General features: G+C 39.9%; 1 protein-coding gene across 8 annotated transcripts in view; it reads left to right on the top strand.

Moving 5' to 3' along the window:
• Positions 1–18,398, top strand: part of ARID1A (AT-rich interaction domain 1A) — a 130,287-nt gene that overhangs the window by 59,285 nt on the left and 52,604 nt on the right. For all 8 annotated transcript variants that reach the window (XM_089479314.1, XM_089479309.1, XM_089479312.1 and 5 more), the window contains 3 exons: positions 12,217–12,429; positions 12,909–13,376; positions 15,961–16,074. In XM_089479314.1, the coding sequence (XP_089335440.1) occupies positions 12,229–12,429; positions 12,909–13,376; positions 15,961–16,074 (783 nt within the window). In that variant the 5' untranslated portion in view covers positions 12,217–12,228. The remainder of the gene's footprint in view (positions 1–12,216; positions 12,430–12,908; positions 13,377–15,960; positions 16,075–18,398) is intronic.

Below are 18,398 nucleotides of genomic sequence, written 5' to 3'. Positions count from 1 at the left end.
TCTGTATCATACAGTCATCTCTTGCACAGTGCTTTCTGGTTGTTTTTTGTTTTCACATTGGGTCACTTTAGCCCATTTTACAGAGACCCCTTTTCATTATTTCATTAACTGTTATAATTATTGAGTTCTGATGAATACTTTCTCTGAAACCCATTTACTCGCTGGTTGTGAACTTAAGATGAACAGAGAACTTAGGATGCATCGCCTGGCAGTCCAGTATGGAAAAATGTTCTCAAAAAATCTTAGCATAGTTAATGTCTGTGTATAAAAGTATCCTATACATTTCTACCTTTACAATAAGGCAGTGCTCCAAAAGAAATTTATTAATTACCATAGTTTGGTAAGCAACTCTATAAGACTTGTCTTCCACTCAATCTGGAATATAACTAGAATGGTTTTTGATGAGTTGTAAGAATTATTGAAATGTATGTGAAGCCTTGTGGATTGCCTACAGAGGTATGGTTTTAGGGCTATCTAGGTCAACACCACCAAGAAAGCATTATTTTTAATGGATACTAGCTCTTCTTGCTGCTTTTTAGGTTAACTATATTTTAGCATGTCTCCCAAATCTGACCAGTAGGTTTGCTTGAAAGAAGGCAGCTTTGCAATGTATGATTTGAAATTGTCTTGATTCAGATAAACTTAAGACCAGCTTCAGTCTATTTGCCTGTGGATGACAAAAAGTTGTTGATAACAAAATGAAAGTGAAAGCTTTTGAACTCTATTTCTTGTAGGAGAATTGTGTGTGTGTGTATGTGTGTGTGTGTGTGTGTGTGTATGAGAGGGAGAGAGAGAGACCAGCAGATGTGATAAACCATGGTCATCTTGACATCTGAAAACAACCATTACATACTGTCCAGTAAAAAAGCTGTTACTAGATAGCCAAGATTTCAGAAGAACAATGGGAGGGCTTTACTTCAGGATGTGCCATCGTAAAAATAAATTCTATTACTACGTATGATTTCTTGCTTTACTTGTTCTTAAACTACTGAAAGATTTGCAGCATCAGCTGTTCCTCCTTTCCCCCTGGCACTGGCATAATGGGAATTCAGATATCTATTCATCTGCAGACAGGACTCTCTCCTTCCTTTCTTTCTTCCTTCTCTCCCTCCCTGAGCAGCGCCTTACTTTTATAAGCAACCCAGTTAGTCCATCTGTTTGGACATACAGTTGACTGGTGCACACTTCTTGCCACAGCTACTGTATGCATGTATCTAGCAGTATGCTGCTTTGACATATATGAAGAAGGATGTCTGTTAAAATTTTCTCCATTCTTTATGTCGCTTATTCCATGTAGAATTTTCCAGGAGTAATACATACCCAAGCTTTGAAGATAAGGGAGTTAAATGAACTCTTAAGGTGGCACCTGCATGTCACAGTTGCAAGTCATTTGGAGTTAGATTCTCCTCACTTTCCTGCCCTTGTATCAGTTATTTACTTCAGGAATTGAATTGTGATCTGTAACCTGGACAGTAAAAGTTAGACTGGACCTTGACCACCTTAACTAGTGATGTCTCTGTTTTGCTACAGGGAATAGAGCTTACTTCCAGATTTTCCTCTATCAAATGGGAATAGGAAAGTAGCTAAAGCCTTATAGCATTTCATGGAGGAGCTGGTCACCTCCCTGTTGATAAAAGCAGCCCATTTCTGAGGTTTGCTTTCTCTGCCCTATGACTTTTGAGAGAGGGCTAGAGCTATGGTATTGAGTGTGCATGCAGTGCTTTGTGTCCTGTCCATTAAGGGCCACTGGTATAGCTTCATGTTGACTCTGCAGGGTGTTAGTTTGAAATTTAGGGGCTCTTGAGAAGAACCACTAGTGATCAGGAAATAAAGAAAGTAAAGAACTTTAAGGGAAGTTGGATTGAACTCGGCATATTTGGCTCACAAAGGGGAGTGAGCATTTCAAGTGTCGTTTGAAACATTTACATAAATACAAGATAATAGCTCTCAGAAAAGGGAGTGTTTGGATCTCTAGTACATTATCAAGATCAGAAGGGATCTGGTACCTTTCAGGGTATTTTCTGGGTAGCTGCTACTTGCCATCAAGCCAGCTTCAACTTTGGTGAGTATGAAAAAGAGATCTCCATGGCTTCAGGTTATCAACAGCTCTGCTTAGGTCTTGCAAACTCAGACATCGCTGCTTTGACTGAGTCAATCTATCTGTAAAAGTTTAGTCATTTTGTTTTTTAGGGTTTTGTTTCTTTGGTTTCCATGCTTGATTTGCTCTCAGACTTATTTATTTGTCTTTTTGGCAGTGTACAGTATCCATAGAACACTCCTGTAGGGCCGCATTTTAGATGAGTTGATTTTCTTCACGATAGCTTTCTTCACTGTTAAGCTTTTAGAACCACACATAGAAATCAGGAGCACTAAGGCCAAGATGATTCTGACATTGGTGATTAGTGATAAATCTTTACATTTGATCAGTTCTGTTATTCAAGACAAACATCTAGGCTCCAAATTATTTTGTTTCTATGTCTTTTGTACTTGCCATTGGTTGGTGGCTCACAGGATTCCAATAAGAAAGTAGATTTGGTAAGCCTTATCTACCCTATTCCTAGATTTCTTTCTCTACAGCTACCAGAACTATCTCAGCGCTCTCCAAGATGTCTTCAATACATTGCTCCAATGTATAACCAGATCAACCAACCTTTACCTCAGAACTGTTGCATATGTTTTTCATACTTTTCAAAAGGCATAAGAGCATTTCCTAAGTATTACTGGTATACATTTAATTGCTTTGCAACCTTCAGTATTCCTTTTGTAGGGCTTAACTCTTTTTTTTTTATTGCTCCTTTGTATTATTTCATTTCTGCCCATCATCACCTTCATGACAGACCATGATTTTTGGAATATCTTTCTCTGAAGCGTTCGTACCCCGCTATTGGTAGCTTCATTGCTTACATTATCACAGTCTTTGGCTCCTGCTTTCTTTCTGCTGACTTTACGTAGCATCTTGTGAATTGATTTCACTTGTTAGTTACTCTGTCAAACTTGGCTTCTCTAAGACTACTTGTCTGACTTTCTGCTTAGACCATTCTCATCTTGGAGAATTCTCAGGGACAAAACTACTTACTGAGGCTCAAGAATACCTAGCCCTCCATATGTTTTGGCCTGCAGCACAGCTAATTATAAAGGATTATGAGAATTGTAGTTCAAAACATTTGGTGTTGCACTTTTAGATTCAGTAGTCTTCAATTCCTATCCCTTGCACTTTGGATTAGTTGGTACCCTTTTTGCCATTTGTCCATGAATTTTATGGCAGGCATGTAGCCCCCCTCTGTCTCCCCTGCCCTGCAAGGTGTGCAAAGGGATTTTAAAGTTAGCTAAAACTCTGTTTTAATTGTATACATGCTCCCATTATTTTGGCTAGAGAACATGATCCCTGGCACTTACCTTCTAGCCTTCCTCAATTACACTTCTGCTTCTTCACTTTCTTCAGTGGTTCTTTCCCCAAGAGTGATAAAGCTGAAGCAGTTTAGAAAAAAACGAGGAGTCTCTTTTATCTTAGTTCCTGGTAATTTGAGGATTTCACTTTTGTGTCTTGGCATCCTGAGGTTTTATGGTTGGGACGCAATGATGAGAAGCAATTGCAGCTTAAGGTACAGACGAGGAAACGTGGGGTTTCATATACTTGCTAATTTGAGTTGTGATGTTGTTTGAGTAACAACTAAATACCTTCTTCTGTGTTAAGTTTTTTTATTGTAAATTCTGGTTGAAGTTCAACTGTAGTCATTTGAAAGACTTTTGGTTAATCATCCTGGTTTAAAATTGTTTGTCTAGACAGATATCCCAGACTTACTCATTAGACAGGAAGATATTGCAAATGGATACTGCATATTTTATCAACAAACTCACCTTGCTATAGTTTAACATGATATTGATCACTCTTATATTATCTATGGAACCTTCTCAATAAAACTAACACTGGTATTACATGTGTCTTACACAAAATGTGCATTGGTGACTATATTCACTGTGGTCAAAGACAAATAATGTTTTGCCACTGATAAAGAGCCATTTACATGTATGTGCTGGAAGATTCATCATCTCCCAAATTCTTACTCAATTAATTGACATAATTTGGAAAACCTCATCCGCTTTCTAACACTTGTCATCCTATAAGGAGCTGTTTAATGGCATTACAGACCAGGCAGATAGGTATTTTAAAAATTAAGAAAAAGTCAAATGCTGAGCAATTTGTGTGCAATAAGAAAATTCTTTGGAATGTTTGAGGAAGAGCATGGCACTCCCACAAAAGTGGCCCTAAGAGTGAGAAGGGTTTTGAGGTGCTGTGAAATCTTTCAAGCAAATCTATAGTAGTGCCTAGGGTGTGGGGAATGAGAGGGGGCTTCATGTTTCATATTCTCTTGTACAGTGCTAGAAACCTTTCCAGTTAATACTTAAAAGTTGTAGGCAGTGTTGCCCCTTTGGGGGGATAGTATTTGAGCACATGTGCTTTGTCTCCATAAAAATACTTTCATTGGAAACATTGTTGTGGTTGTGCCACAGGCTGAACAATCAAGTTTTGTCTAAAAATGGCACTTAGGTTGGAAATGCTTTGTGTCTGAATTAAAGGGAATTGTCATAATCATATTAGGACATTTAAACATGTGTCTTCAAGGTGTTTTGCTTTGCATCTCACCAGCTCCAACCAGGATGGCAAATACTGAGAAGTAAAAAGAACTATAAATCAAATATCAGAAGGGCGCTAGGTTGCTTACCCCAAGTTACATATTCATCTTTACCAAGACACATGTGTTGAATAACCATGAAAGAATGTAGAAATTGTGGAAGTCTTCACTGTGTTGGCCTTTTTAATCTTAGTACACAAAATGGTCAAGTCACACTGTCAGGAAGGCAAATCTGAACAAATTTTGTCAAGAAAACTCTGTGATGGGTTTGCCGTAGGGTTGTCGTAGTTGGAAACTATTGAAGGCACACAACAGCAGTACAAAATGGTGGAATATTTTTAGGTTGGCTGTTGGGGCCTTTTGCTTCTGAAAATAAGACTACCCTTTTCTGCTTGTATTGATAAGTGGAATTTTGGATAGCTTATAACTTGTAGTTTCCCCCAAGGGCAGATAGAAATATAGTACTTAATGATTCATCTTATGGAACATGTGGGGTGTAGTTTTACTTTGCAGATGAAGAACTTAGTTGAAATAGTGAGTTTCTGCAAGCTCCCCAGTGAGTTGACACTGAACTATGGCCTGTTACAGACAGGCCAAAATAAAGCTGCTTCGAGTCACTTTGGAGGTATGGTATTTCAATGATGCATGTGTCCTAAGAATCCAAAAGTCGCACCAAAGCCACGCTCCGGTCCTAAGGACTGGAGTGCAGCTTTGGTGTGGCTTTTGGACTCTTAGGACTCATGCATCATTGAAATACCATACCTCCAAAGTGACTCGAAGCAGCTTTATTTTGGCCTGTCTGTAACAGGCCTAAGATTTGCTGGCTGCTTCATTTAAAACTTGAGGTAGATTTTTTTGTTACTTTGAAAGTTCTCCCCAGCACATACATACAAGTGGTTCAATGTATATACAGGAAGAATGCATACAGCTTAAATCTTTCATGGAGTGTTAGAAGTGTGTGTTGGACTTGTTTTGATTCTTCATTCAACCATGTAAAGGAAAACCATACAGGATAAGAGATGCCACTTTAAATATTATGACGGTAAGAGCTGTTCAGCAATGGAATATGGTGGAGTTGTCTTATTCAGACATTTTAAAAAGAGGCTGGATTGCCCTCCGCTGGGAGTGCTTTGATTGTGTATTCTTGCATGGCAGGGAGTTGGACTGGATGGCCCTTGGGGTCTCTTCCAATTCTGTGATTCATGAATCTTGCTGGGTGACCTTAACCCAATCTCTCTCAGACAAATGTATGTCAAGCCTGAGTGATTTCTTCCCTTGAGAAATTCTGCAGTTCCTGTTTGTATAGCATATAGCTCTGTCTTTTGAGGAAATTCCAAACATACTCCAAAAATCCCAAGGAGGAAAAAACAATACTGGATTCCACAAAACAGAATAGTCTTTTAAGTGTTAGGAACAATTCACTGAAATAGAGTTTCATGCAGTGGGATCTTAGTATCCATTGGGTTTTGGTTCCAGGACCTCCCATGGATACCAACATCCAAGGGTGCTGAGGTTCCATTAAATACAATGGCATAATAAAATGGTGTTCCTTGTATAAAATGGCAAAATCAGGGCTTGTTTACTGAAGTTTATATATTTTTAAAATATTTTCAAGCCATGGATGGTTTTGAGAAAGGACCTATAGGCCTGTTACAGACTGCCAGAATAAAGCTGCTTCGGGTCTCTTTGGAGGTATGCTATTTAAATGATGCATGCATCCTAAGAATCCGGAAGCTGCACCAAAGCTGCACTCCAGTGCTTAGGAATGGAGTCTGGCTTTGGCACGACCTCCGGACTCATAGGACCCATGCATCATTTAAACAGCATACCTCCAAAGAGACCCGAAGCAGCTTTATTTTGGCAGTCTGTAACAGGCCATAGTGCCTTTTCAAAAAGACTCAGGTTTCAAAGCAAATTGGGACTGTTATTGGCAAAAAAGTATTTATTACAACTGAAAGATAATCCACATTTACATGACATTCTAGGCTTCAAACCTGTAAGCTTTTCTTGAGAGTACGATCCTTAAGGTTTCATTTGGTCATAATAAGAGACTGTGGAATAACATGAAAAGTGAGCCACTGGTTTTTGCCCTCCTCCTTTACCATTCCTGCTTGTGGTTGTGCTAGAGGTAGAGGTCAGAAGCTTCCTTTTCGGTTTTAGTTTTTAAGGACAGATGTGACACCTGAATCTAGACACATTGTCTTTTAAAATTAACTATGCTTTGCTTGAAACTTGTAGTTTATAACGTGGAGTTGCTCCAAAGAAACCACAGAGACGTTTTAAAGCACAGTTTAAGCCAGTCTTCTCCAATTTGGTATTCTAAAATGTATTGGATTACATCTTCTACTGTTCACAGTTGCAGATGGAAGCATTGGATTGGGAAAGCAGGTATAGATTTTGGACATAATGCTGAAACACATACTCATCTAAAATTCAGGTGGAGCTTGGAAGATCTCTTCCTTGAATGCCCTGAGGAGGAATGAGGTAGAATGGGGGTATATAAGAGTCTAGCTGTACTTTCATGATACTAACACATTATGACTGGGCTTAGCCAGTCATTCCTCTCCCCCTCCCCCCCCAATAATGGTGTAATTTGAAAACCTTTCTATTTAAAAGGGGGTGACTAGCAGCCCCATGAATGAAACAGTTAGTCCTCCCTGTTTCCAAATTATTCAACTTTGCTGGGTCATTTCTTGAAGATCAGGCAGAGGCAGAGTTTTTAAAGTAAAGGTATGGTGCTTGTAATACGGAGGAGACAGCAGTGTGAGCCTGAGACAAGCGGGTGGCGGCAATGGCAGTGTAGGGAGGGAAATCTCATTTCTTCCTTTCATTTGTCCATGATCCCATCTGGCTTCAGTGGTGGGGAGCTGATGGAAGTTGCATCTGTGCATTTGCCAAGCTGCATTAAATCGGTGTGTTGTTGGTGAGCGTTTTCATCGGTTTGGTGGCTTCCAGGTCCCAGGGGCTCTGCAGGGTCTGTCCTGTTGACTAGCTTGAGTGTGCAGGGCCCTATAGAAGAAACTACAGGAACAGCTGCTGCCTCTCCTAGAATTGCACTGGAAGCAGTCTTGCTGCCTTTGTACAGGAGACCAGCCACCGAACAATAGTTTGTGCTTCCAAGGCCATGTGGAGAGTCACGTGAGCCGTTTGCTGTTGCTGCTTGGGGTCCTTATCCATCTGTTCTCTCTCCGCTCTTTCTGGGTTATCAGGCGCAGGTCCAAGTTCTCTCAAGCAGCCAGCCTCCTGGTCAGAGATTACGAGTGCTAACCTTCCTGGCAGGGGTGGTGTGGCTTTGCTTTTATGCAGATTAGCCATGTGCTTCTCACTTCAAGGCGTTCAGAGGAAAAGACATTTCCTGTGTTTAGCTCTCAGTGGGTGGTTCCTGGCTTTACAGTACAGGGACTGTAGGGTTGGGGCCTATGAACTGAGAGCAGGCTGAGGAAGGATTACAGTACACTGCCCCCCTTCCCATTCCACCTCCGCTGCTACGTCACCACAACACAACCATTCGTGCTCTCATAGTGTTGGTGTCATTCATTCAGTGCCAAGATTGCTTTAAAAAATTCCCTTGGCCCCAGTTCAAACAGGAGTACAGCTGGGATGTGTTAGATTTTAGGCAGTCTGCCCTCAATTTGAGATGAGTTATAAATAGCTGCACTGACTTCCTTAACTAGCACACTCTGAGGTAAAATGCAGGTTAATTACTGTGGGAATCAATTAGGGCTTCTCCGTTAAAGAGCCAGCGAGGCTCTTTTTAAAATATAATCATTTATTTTTTATTATAAGTCAGATGACAGATCTGCTGAGGAATAAATTCCAGACTTTAGGTAGGTTGTTAGTTTTCTTGGTAATTCAAGGAATCTGATTCTACTTTATGTGTGTGCATGTGTGTATGCACACATGAATGTTGGCATGCATGCACACTTTCTTTAAAAGTGCTACAGAATTTTTGTTTCCTATCCCTGTTAATACAATTATGGTAAGTGCAGTAAGAACAAAAAAGAGGTGCATGGTGGTACCTTTTTACTTTATTTTACTATCAGATACAGAGTTTGTAATATGCTTTATAGCAGGGATTCCCAGTCTTTTTGACTCATGGAGCACAGGATGGGAACCGCTGCTTTATAGCATAGTTTTGCATCCAAAAAAGCCCAATTATTTTGAGACCACACAGGATCCCTTAAAGCAGTGGTACCAGTTCTATACGGCCAGACAGCCGTAGACTATTTTTGGGATTGCTATGCAAATGTTGACTGAGGGTGGCAAATTAAGTAACGTCAACTTGCCCTGGAGAAAGCCAGAGTACATAAGAGTGAAGGACAGAATCTCCCTTAGCATGATGCTGTTAGCACATGTTTTGGGATAACTTTTAGGTGTCTTTCAAAGATGAGATGTCTGGTTACACCTCTACATGAATGTCTCACCACAGGTGAAGTTGAATGTACTCTTGTGCTTTAAGATTTCCAATATATGTTGAGTCTCTCTTATACGAAATGCTTGGGACCAGAAGAATTTGGGCTCCCCCCTCCCGATTTTGCAATATTTTCATATGTATAATGAGATACCTCGGGGATGGGACCCAAGTCCAAGCATGCCATTCATTTCTGTATTGTATACACCTTATACACATAATCCAGAGGTAATTTTAAACACAATATTTTAAATAGTTTTGTGCATGGAAGTTTGCATACACTTTACCATCAAAATGCAAAGGTGTCACTGTCTCAGCTATCCATGAAAAAGTTTTGGATCTTGAGTCTTTTGGCTTTTGGAATTCAGGATAAAGGAGACTCAACCTATAGTGCTTGCCAGTTAATAAACTGGCCCTGAGAAGCATCAGAGTCATTCATGTTCACCTAGAAAAGTTGTGTTTAGAAAGTTGTCCCTTTAGGATGTTAAACCCATGCTATTCCATTTGCTTAAGTGTTTAAAGTGCATTGGGTAGGATAATGCTACTCTTGAAATGTGAAGTCTCTCTCTTTTATCTGCAGACAAAGTGACTTTTCATAGGTTATCAATATTTTCGGGGGCAGCTTTCCTTGACCTGGCAATGTCCAGATGTTTTGAAATGTCACCTTTGCCATCCGTGGTCAGTGCAGCCAATTCCCCAAATCTCTTATCCAGATGCTTTTGGGGGCACTCTAACGTTGTTGCTTCAGTAACACAACTTTTCATTTTTGGGAAAGCGAAAGAACTTAATGCCCTGGATGGAATTTGAGTGTGAGGTTGATGGACTAGTTAGGACATATTAGGTCAGCAGCTGTTTGTTGAAAAAGTGCAAGTAGAGTAACTCCAAATATTTTTATGGTAGCCAGGAGCTCTCACTAGCTCTGGCCTGGCTTTTTCTAAAGTAGGGTGAAGCCAGCAGCTCTGAGATTGCTTCCAGTCTCTTTGAACGTAGGTGAGTTTGTAAGTGGGGTCGAAATAGGGTTTCAGTGATCAAGGAGCAGTGCTTTTCTCTGTTTTGTCTGTCTATGGAAGGGCCTCTGGCTTTTGAAGTGTAATCATGGTAATCTATTCCTGTGGTTTCCGCTTTGAAAGGATTTCCCTTGTGTCAGTCCACAAAAGAATTTTCAGCTCATTGCAGCCAAAACTTGGCATTTCCTTATTTAATCCTGAAGTATCTGTTCAAAAGGACCAGTATCATACACACCCCCATAGTTGCTTTAATTTGAATATTATCAGAGATCATGTTTAAATTCTGACAGCTGTTCTTCACATCAGTGGTCAGCAACATGCATTTATTTCAGACTTGGCATTTTTGAAAATGGATTAGTGAGTACAAGTGAGTGAGGTATTGTGACAGAAGTTCCGGAAAACAGGCAAAACATTTTATTGTTCAAATAAGAGTCAAGCCTTTTAACCCTGGGAATTTCTTTGGTCCTTTCTCCTCTGTCACTTCCTCAGTTAAAACAAAACTTGCCTATTATGAGGCAAGGTGTAATTGGGTTGAGGTATTTTATACTGTGAGGCATCTGTTTAACCTGCAAGAGCAACCCTGGCATCTTAATGTGACTTCTGGTTCCGTACCCGGGGCTTTTCGTCAGGTTGAAAATTGTGCTGTTTTTTGTCGTTTGATATGCAGACTTGTGTCATTTTTTGTAGTGACTGAGAAAAGCATAAATATCGGAGGGAACATTGCAACACTATTGTCAGTTTGTCATTTTATACAACTCTGAATGTTGGTAAAATGGGGATGTTTGCATCTGCTTCATAGAAAAGAAGATTAAACTCTTAAGAAGGTTTTTCTAGAAGCCTGGGAATAATGGGTGGCTTGATTGACCATAGTTGCTAGATGTTGGTGGTAGCCAAGATTCAGAAAGCATAATTTTGCTTTAGGATTTCTTCTGATTCTACTCTGGATTTATGTTCATCCTGTAAGCTCCTTCTCTACTGCAAAGTGTGACTTTATTTAAAACACATGGGGTTGGGAGCCAGGGTCTACTTTCTGCTTGTGGAGCTCACAGAAGGTCCATTTGTAGGGTCCTGCACACCATATTCTTTCCTATAGAAGTGTCCTGATCTTCTGTTCATTGTTTTTAGGGGTCATAGGGACTGCTGTGGAAAGGAAAGCATAAGGAAGCATGTTTCTGCCAGCTCAGTTGCAGGTTCCTAAATCGGCTGATGACCTAATTCAGAGTGGACAACTGTGGTCCTCCAGATGGTCTTGGATGATAGCTTCCTTAATCCATTATCATTGACTATGTTTGCTGTAGCTGATGGGAGTTGCAGACTAGTGGCAGCACAGTTGCTCACAATTTAATGATACCTCTTATAGCTTATGTGAGGAAGATAGATTCTGTGTAAAACACTGAAGAAAACCTGGGCAGTTATAAAAGGAGTAGGATATTTGCTTTTGATTCAGGTGAAGATACTCCCTTGCAACTCTTGACTGTTACTTTACAGGATTTTAAGCTTTGGAGTGATGTATTAGTACAAAGTAGTTTAATATAGGAGAGCCAGTGTAGTGTAGTATAGTGTATGGTTTGAGTACTGGACTACAACTCTGGAAGCCTGTGTTTGAATCCCAGCTCAGCCATGGAAACCCACTGGGAGACCTTGGGCAAGTCACATTTTCTCAGCCTCAGAGAAAGGCAAGAGAAATACCCTCTGAACAAAATTAGCCAAGAAAAAGAAGCATACTAGGTTCACCTTAGGGTCACCATAAGTTGAAAACAACCTGAAGGCACACAGCAGATTTAATATAGGCATTGTGGTTTCTTGGCCAGTCTGCTTTCCCTTATGGGATACAGCTGCTTTCTGTGTCTCAGGAAGTTCCTTGTCTAAAAACGTGAATTTTTTAAATATCCAAGATAACATACTCTAGAGGTGTACACTTTTTCCAGAGCGTGAGTAGTAATGTAGTATGATGTTTATTCCTTAGGTGACTAAGTGTTGGCTCTCCTTTTGCTTCCTTAGCTTCGTAGTGAATTTTAATTCATTTGCAGCCCCTTTTCATGGTAAAAAGCCTTTGTGTCTGTCTTGTTTTAAAAGTTAGTCCTTTCTGAGTAAAAGATGGTATTCAAGTAGTTCTGAATGGCCATGGAATATTTTGTAACAATATTGAAATTTTATTTCCTAGCCATCCAGCCCTATGGATCAGATGGGGAAGATGAGGCCTCAGCCTTATGGAGGAAACAACCTATACACACAACAGCAGGGAACTCAGTCAGGGCAACCGCAAGGCCATGGATATCCAGGGCAGCCATACGGGCCTCAGACTCCCCAGAGATATCCAATGGGAAATCTAAGCAGGACGCAAGCTACAATGGGTGGTGTCTCTTATGCACAGCAGGTAAGATGACATGAGTACCTTTAAAAGTGTACTTCTCATAGGAGTTATGCTTTCTTTCAAAAATTCTTTAAAACTCAGTTCCTGTATTTTGTGAAGAAACTTTGAAATTAGTGACTCCTTCCTATTATAATGGACAAATATTCTGAAGTTCTGTTATAATGTACTGGTGCTAGGTCAGTCTCCTGTAATCTGCTGCCTTTTGTGTATGTGGACTTCATCATCTGCCATGCACAACCAGCACCTGAAGGGCATCAGGTTGAGGAATGCTGTATTACCTAAACAACTTAAGTTATTTAGATGTTGATTTTTGTACAGTATTTTAACAAACAGTTAGAGGGTTTTTTGTTTGTTTTTTGTAACAGTAACCTAAATCTTCCAGGTACGAATAAATTGTCAGGTGCTTCTCTCTGAGCTCTAGTTCTTTGTCTAATACCTTCTTGATCTCCTGCTAATTAAGTTTCTTTGCTTCCTTTGTGTAGATTCCTCCATATGCACAGCAAGGTCCTAGTGGATATGGGCAACAGAGCCAGACTCCCTATTACAACCAGCAGAGTCCTCATCCGCAGCAGCAGCAGCCTTCCTATGCCCAGCAACCGCCGTCACAGACCCCACATGCTCAGCCTTCTTATCAGCAACAACAAACTCAGTCTCAGCCCCCACAGCTTCAGTCATCCCAGCCCCCTTACTCTCAGCAGCAATCACAGCCACCACATCAGCAGTCTCCATCTCCGTATCCTCAGCAGCCAACCACTGCCCAGCAGCAGCATCCACAGAGTCAGCCTCCCTATTCTCAGCAGCAGTCTCAGTCACCCTACCAGCAGCAGCAACAACAGCAGCAAGCTCAGCAGTCTGCTACCTCTGCGCTTTCCCAGCAGTCGGCATCCTATTCTCAGTCACAGTCACAGCAGCAGTCGGCATATTCTCAGCAGCGCTTCCCACCTCCACAGGTAGGATGTCTTCCATGTGATGCCCTGTTCTGTCATTACAGTCCTCAGAACAAATTAGTTTTGCCTCTTGGTGCAATAATAATAATAATAATAATAATAAATGTTACTTGTATACCGCTTTTCCAAAGATCAAAGCGGTTTACAGTCAATAAAGCCAAGTACATAAAACCAAGTACAACACATCTCATAAAAATCCATATTACAAATATACAGTATATATTAACACTAATTGTTACAAAAGTCCAGTTAAGAAACATTTCCAGTGTGTGTAGACTTCTTTTACTTTTCTAGTGTAGAAGTAAGGAAAAAGGCAGAATAGTAAGGGGCAAGTGATCCCCTCCCCAACCAAAATAAATGTTTAAGAACATAGCTGTGAACAGATGGGTTGGGCCTCAAAACATGTGTCCTACTAAGCCAAAATAGCTCTTAGACACTTGGACATTTAGTAAAGAATCTGTTGCTGGAAAAAACAGAGCTTGGAAATGTTTTTTGGTACAGTTCTTGGTATCACTTAAGTCATCATGGTCAGTTGTTGAAGGATTCTGGAACTTAGAGTCAAAAGCTAACCTTTCCAAGATCTGGCAGAAACTTGGAAGATCTCAAGAATGTGGGAAATCAAAGCACAGGAATGGGTTGGATTATTTCATGCATGCCTCAGAGGATCTTGAGATAGCATACATGGTTCTTCCCCTTCTGATATTCCATTATCACAGTGACCTGAGAGGGTAGTGGCTTATTACTAGCCCTGACACCTATGCTTGACACTCTTCCCAATACAGCATACTAGCTCTCAAAGATAGAACTTAAAAATGTATGAAATTCAAATCGAAACAACTGTACGAAAAACAAACAATAATATAATAACATAGATTTATTTGTATCCCGCCCAATCATGGGGAATCCGGGCGGCTAACAACAGTAAAAAAGATACAATACAAAAAATTACAATAAGATAGAAATTAACCCCTTCCCAATCCCCTGACCAGTACAAAACAACAATAAACAAATTAAATAAAGTAGCAATCAAACAAAACATAAACATTAAAATCAAATAAGAGTTCATAAATAATCCCTTTCCCAGTCCCTCAATGCAAATTCAAATCAAACCTAGAAGGTCTGTGCCCATCTTCTGAGCCCTTTTGTTTTGAGCTCCCTGTGTGCATTTTGTGACAAGCAGGACAGCTTCTGCAACCTTGCTGATCTAACAAGACTAACACCCAGTACAAAATCATTTAGCATTCACCATGTCTTCATTTTAAGGTGAAGGGAATGGCTAGATGTGAGCAGTGTGCTATGTCCACCTTATCTTACTGCCAAGAGAGGGATTGCAATATAGGCCAGCAAAACAGCTGCCTGAATGCTCACCACATTTCCAGACAGTAAGAAACAGCAGACTGGTTCTGAAGGCTACTACCCTCTTTGTATTTTTCCTTGTCTCTTTGTCAGAGACACAGAAATGCAGGGAAGTGTTGAAGAGACACAGCTGTATTGTTCAGCAGGTAACAGAGAAAAGGATTTAGTTGGCTAACTGAATATAGAAGCAGGTGATAGTAGCTTTAAGTCAAAAGGCAAGTATAAAGTATTCCACCCCATCCTAGTTTCCTTTATTTGCAGTACAATTGTGGTTTGTTGGCTGCAGCTTGGGTGGTTTGCTCTGGGGGTGCATGACTGGGGCATTTCATAAAACCTGAAGCTGTAGCATTCATTTAAAGTTGTGAAAGTTCTTATAAGATCATCACTGTTGTGAGACATAAGATAAGCTCTTGAAATTTTAGTTTATAATGTGAAAGCAGCAGTTTACAGTTTGTTGACTCTTGTAACAAAAGTACAGCGATCATTTGGGACAGTTGATTAGACTCGAATACAGTTAGTCCTCCACATTTATGGCTTTGACTTTTGCAGATTTGATTATTTGTGGAATTGATTAACATATTCTCTCTAGGAATCTCTAGGTCTTCCAGTGGAACTCTGCTGGAAATTGACATAGAGTTGCACTGAAGTACTTTCGAGATTGCTAGAGAAAACATCTCTCTAGGCATTTGTAGGTCCTCCAGTGTGATTCTGTGGTCAACTTCTGGCAGATGTTGACCATAGAGTTGCACTGGAGGACCTAGAGATTCCTAGAGAGATGCTCTCTCAGATTATTAAAAACATAGTGGTTTTTTTATTTGCTGTTTTTCTGCTTCCTTGGCGGTGCTGTACCTCGAACCCCAGAGAATGTGGCGGGACACTGTACATAGTGCAGATGTACATACAGGTAGCCAGCACAATGTAGAGGTTTGAGTGTTGCCCTAGGACTCCAGGAGATCAGGGTTTGAATTCCTACTTGAACATAAAAAAACAACTGGGTGGCCTTGGTCAAGTCACATTCTCTGAGCCTCAGAGGAGGGCAATGGCGAACCACTTCTGAACAAATCCTGCCAAGAAAACACTATGATAGGGTTGATGTAGGGTTGCATTATGTTCCAAATGACTCGAAGGCACACAACAGTATAGATAATGTCACTTATCTCTCAGTATACTAAATCGTTATTATAATGATGATGATATATTTTTTCATTTTATTTGAATTTTTGAATTCTAGGAGTTATCGCAAGACTCATTTGGGTCCCAAGCATCATCTGCTGCCTCAATGGCTTCCAGTAAAGGGCAGGAAGATGTGAATTTAAATCTTCAGTCAAGACCCTCTAGCTTGCCGGTGAGTTTTCAGAAAGGTTTGGGAATGAGATACTGAACCACAATAGGATACTTATTGTGTCTAGATTATTGCAGATTGAAATAGGAAAGGAGTCCCTCTGTGTTAATATGGATCTCTGAAAACTCAATTCTAAAGAACATTCCAGAATACAAGTCATAGTTCCACATAGACTACAATATAATCCCTAAAGGGAGATATAGAGTATGTGTTGAATTTCTAACTTTGTTATTTCTTTTTCTTGTAAACACAGTCAACTCATACTATATAATGGTGAAAATGCTTGTGTAAAAATGTGCTGTTGATTTACCTTCTATTATAGATTGAATCTCCCTTATCCAAAATACGTGTGTTTTGGATTTTGGATTTTTTTCAGATATTGGGATATTTGTGTATACATGTATGATAAGTCTAAGTCTAAACATTAAACTAAGTCTAAACATTAATTTCATATATGTATCATATACACTTAATACACATAGCCTGAAAGTAATTTTATACATAATATTTAAATACTTTTGTGGAGCAAGCAAAGTTTGTGTCAATGAACCATTAGAAAGCAAAGGTGTCACTATCTCAGCCACCCATGTGGATATCTTTTTGGATATTTTGGAGTATTTCGGATTTTGGAATTCCAGATCAGAGAGACCCACCCTGTACATCTCAAACAGTGGATAAAGTCAGAAAAGCTGACCTGATTTTCTGCAGATGAGGCTAACATTCTACCTTCAGATGCTGGTCAGCTGTTGCCTCTAAGCCTTGGGTGTTCTCTTGCCCTTCATTAGATCATTTACAATATGGCTTTAGTTAAACTCTGGTCTTCTGTGTGATATGGAGGTTGGGATCTGATTTTTAGTAGTGATCCAGTTCGTTGTTGGTACTCACCAGCTTGCAGTAACTGGTGTGATGATGGACCTTACATACAGCTGCCTATTTAGGGCCGTTACTATATCTTGTGTGTCTCGTGAGAATAATTAGTAGGCTAATGTCTTCATACATATAGCTCTTCCCTGTTCCCAAAAGGCCAGGCTTTTTTGTAGTGTTTGGAAAAACTATTTAATGCCTTGGCTCAGTGCCATGTCTCTTCTCAAGAGGCTGCCCACACGAGGCTCAAAGGGGAGTTTGAGCTGCTGACCTAGAATTGGTCACTTCCACTTTTGCTGGAGTGTTTGGCGTTCAGAGTAATGTGTCTTTGAAATCTAGATGAATAGATCTTTCATGAATGCAAAAGAGTTTGATGTATGACAGACATTTCACTTGCTTACATGTTTGTAAGATTTATTAGGTACCTTTTTGAAGAGATAGTCATCATGTATTGGTTCAATAAATGTCTTGCAGATAAAATGTATACTTTCTTGTTAGTGTTGAATGTTTTTTCCTCCCCTACCCCAAGATGATGCAGGTTGCAGAGTCAAATCGTTGCTGTTTTTAACAGCCGTCAAGTCAACTGACTTGTGGCAGACCTATGAATGACTTATGGGAGCCTCCAAGTTACATAGCAGCAGCCCCAGGGATGTGGCTTCCTTGATTGAGTCTATCCATCTGGAATGTGGTCTTCATCTCTTCCTACTGCCTTCTACCTTGCCAGGCATATTCTCTTTTCTAGGGAGTCATGTCTTCTCGTGATATGGCCAAAGTAGGACAATCTCAGTTTAATCATCGTGACTTCTAGAGAGAGTTCAGGCTTTATTTGCTCTAGGGCCCATTTATTTGTCTTTTTAGGAGCCCATGGTATCTGCAGAACTCTTCTTGATCACCATTTGAAATGAATTGATTTTTTCCTGTCAGCTTTCTTCACTGTCCAGCTTTTCACAGCCATACCTAGAAATGGAAAATAAGATGGGGAATACTGTGGCATGGACAATCCTGACTTTAGTAGTTAATATCTTGACTCTTCAGGATCTTATCTAGTTTCTTCATAGCTGCCCTTCCAAGTCCTAATCTTTTTATAATTTCTTAACTGCAATCTCTATTCTGATTAATGACTGAATGAAGGTATGGAAAATCTTGAACTAGTTGAATGTCTTTATCGTCTAGTTCATAGTTTGCTTTAAAGTTATATAAATCATCTGTGGTCATTATTTTTGCTTTCTTAATTTTCAACTGTAAATTTGCCTTTGCACTTTCTTCCTTGACTTTCTTTGATAATTGTTCCAAGACTTTGTTATATTCTGCTAGTTGTATGGGGTCATTTTCATATCTTAAAATTGTTGGTGTTCCTTCCTCCAATTTCCATGCCTTATTCCTCTAATTCTGCTTTACATACGATCACGTTCAGTGTACAAGTTAAACAAATAGGAATATAAAATGCAGCCTTGCCTGACTTC

The sequence above is a fragment of the Sceloporus occidentalis genome, unplaced genomic scaffold (genome assembly GCF_023333645.1).
Source record: "Sceloporus occidentalis isolate IW3139 unplaced genomic scaffold, rSceOcc1.0.p SCAF_13, whole genome shotgun sequence".
Classification (NCBI taxonomy): domain Eukaryota; kingdom Metazoa; phylum Chordata; class Lepidosauria; order Squamata; family Phrynosomatidae; genus Sceloporus; species Sceloporus occidentalis.
Note: the sequence above shows the minus strand (reverse complement) of the source record. Positions and strands in the feature narration are given on the sequence as shown.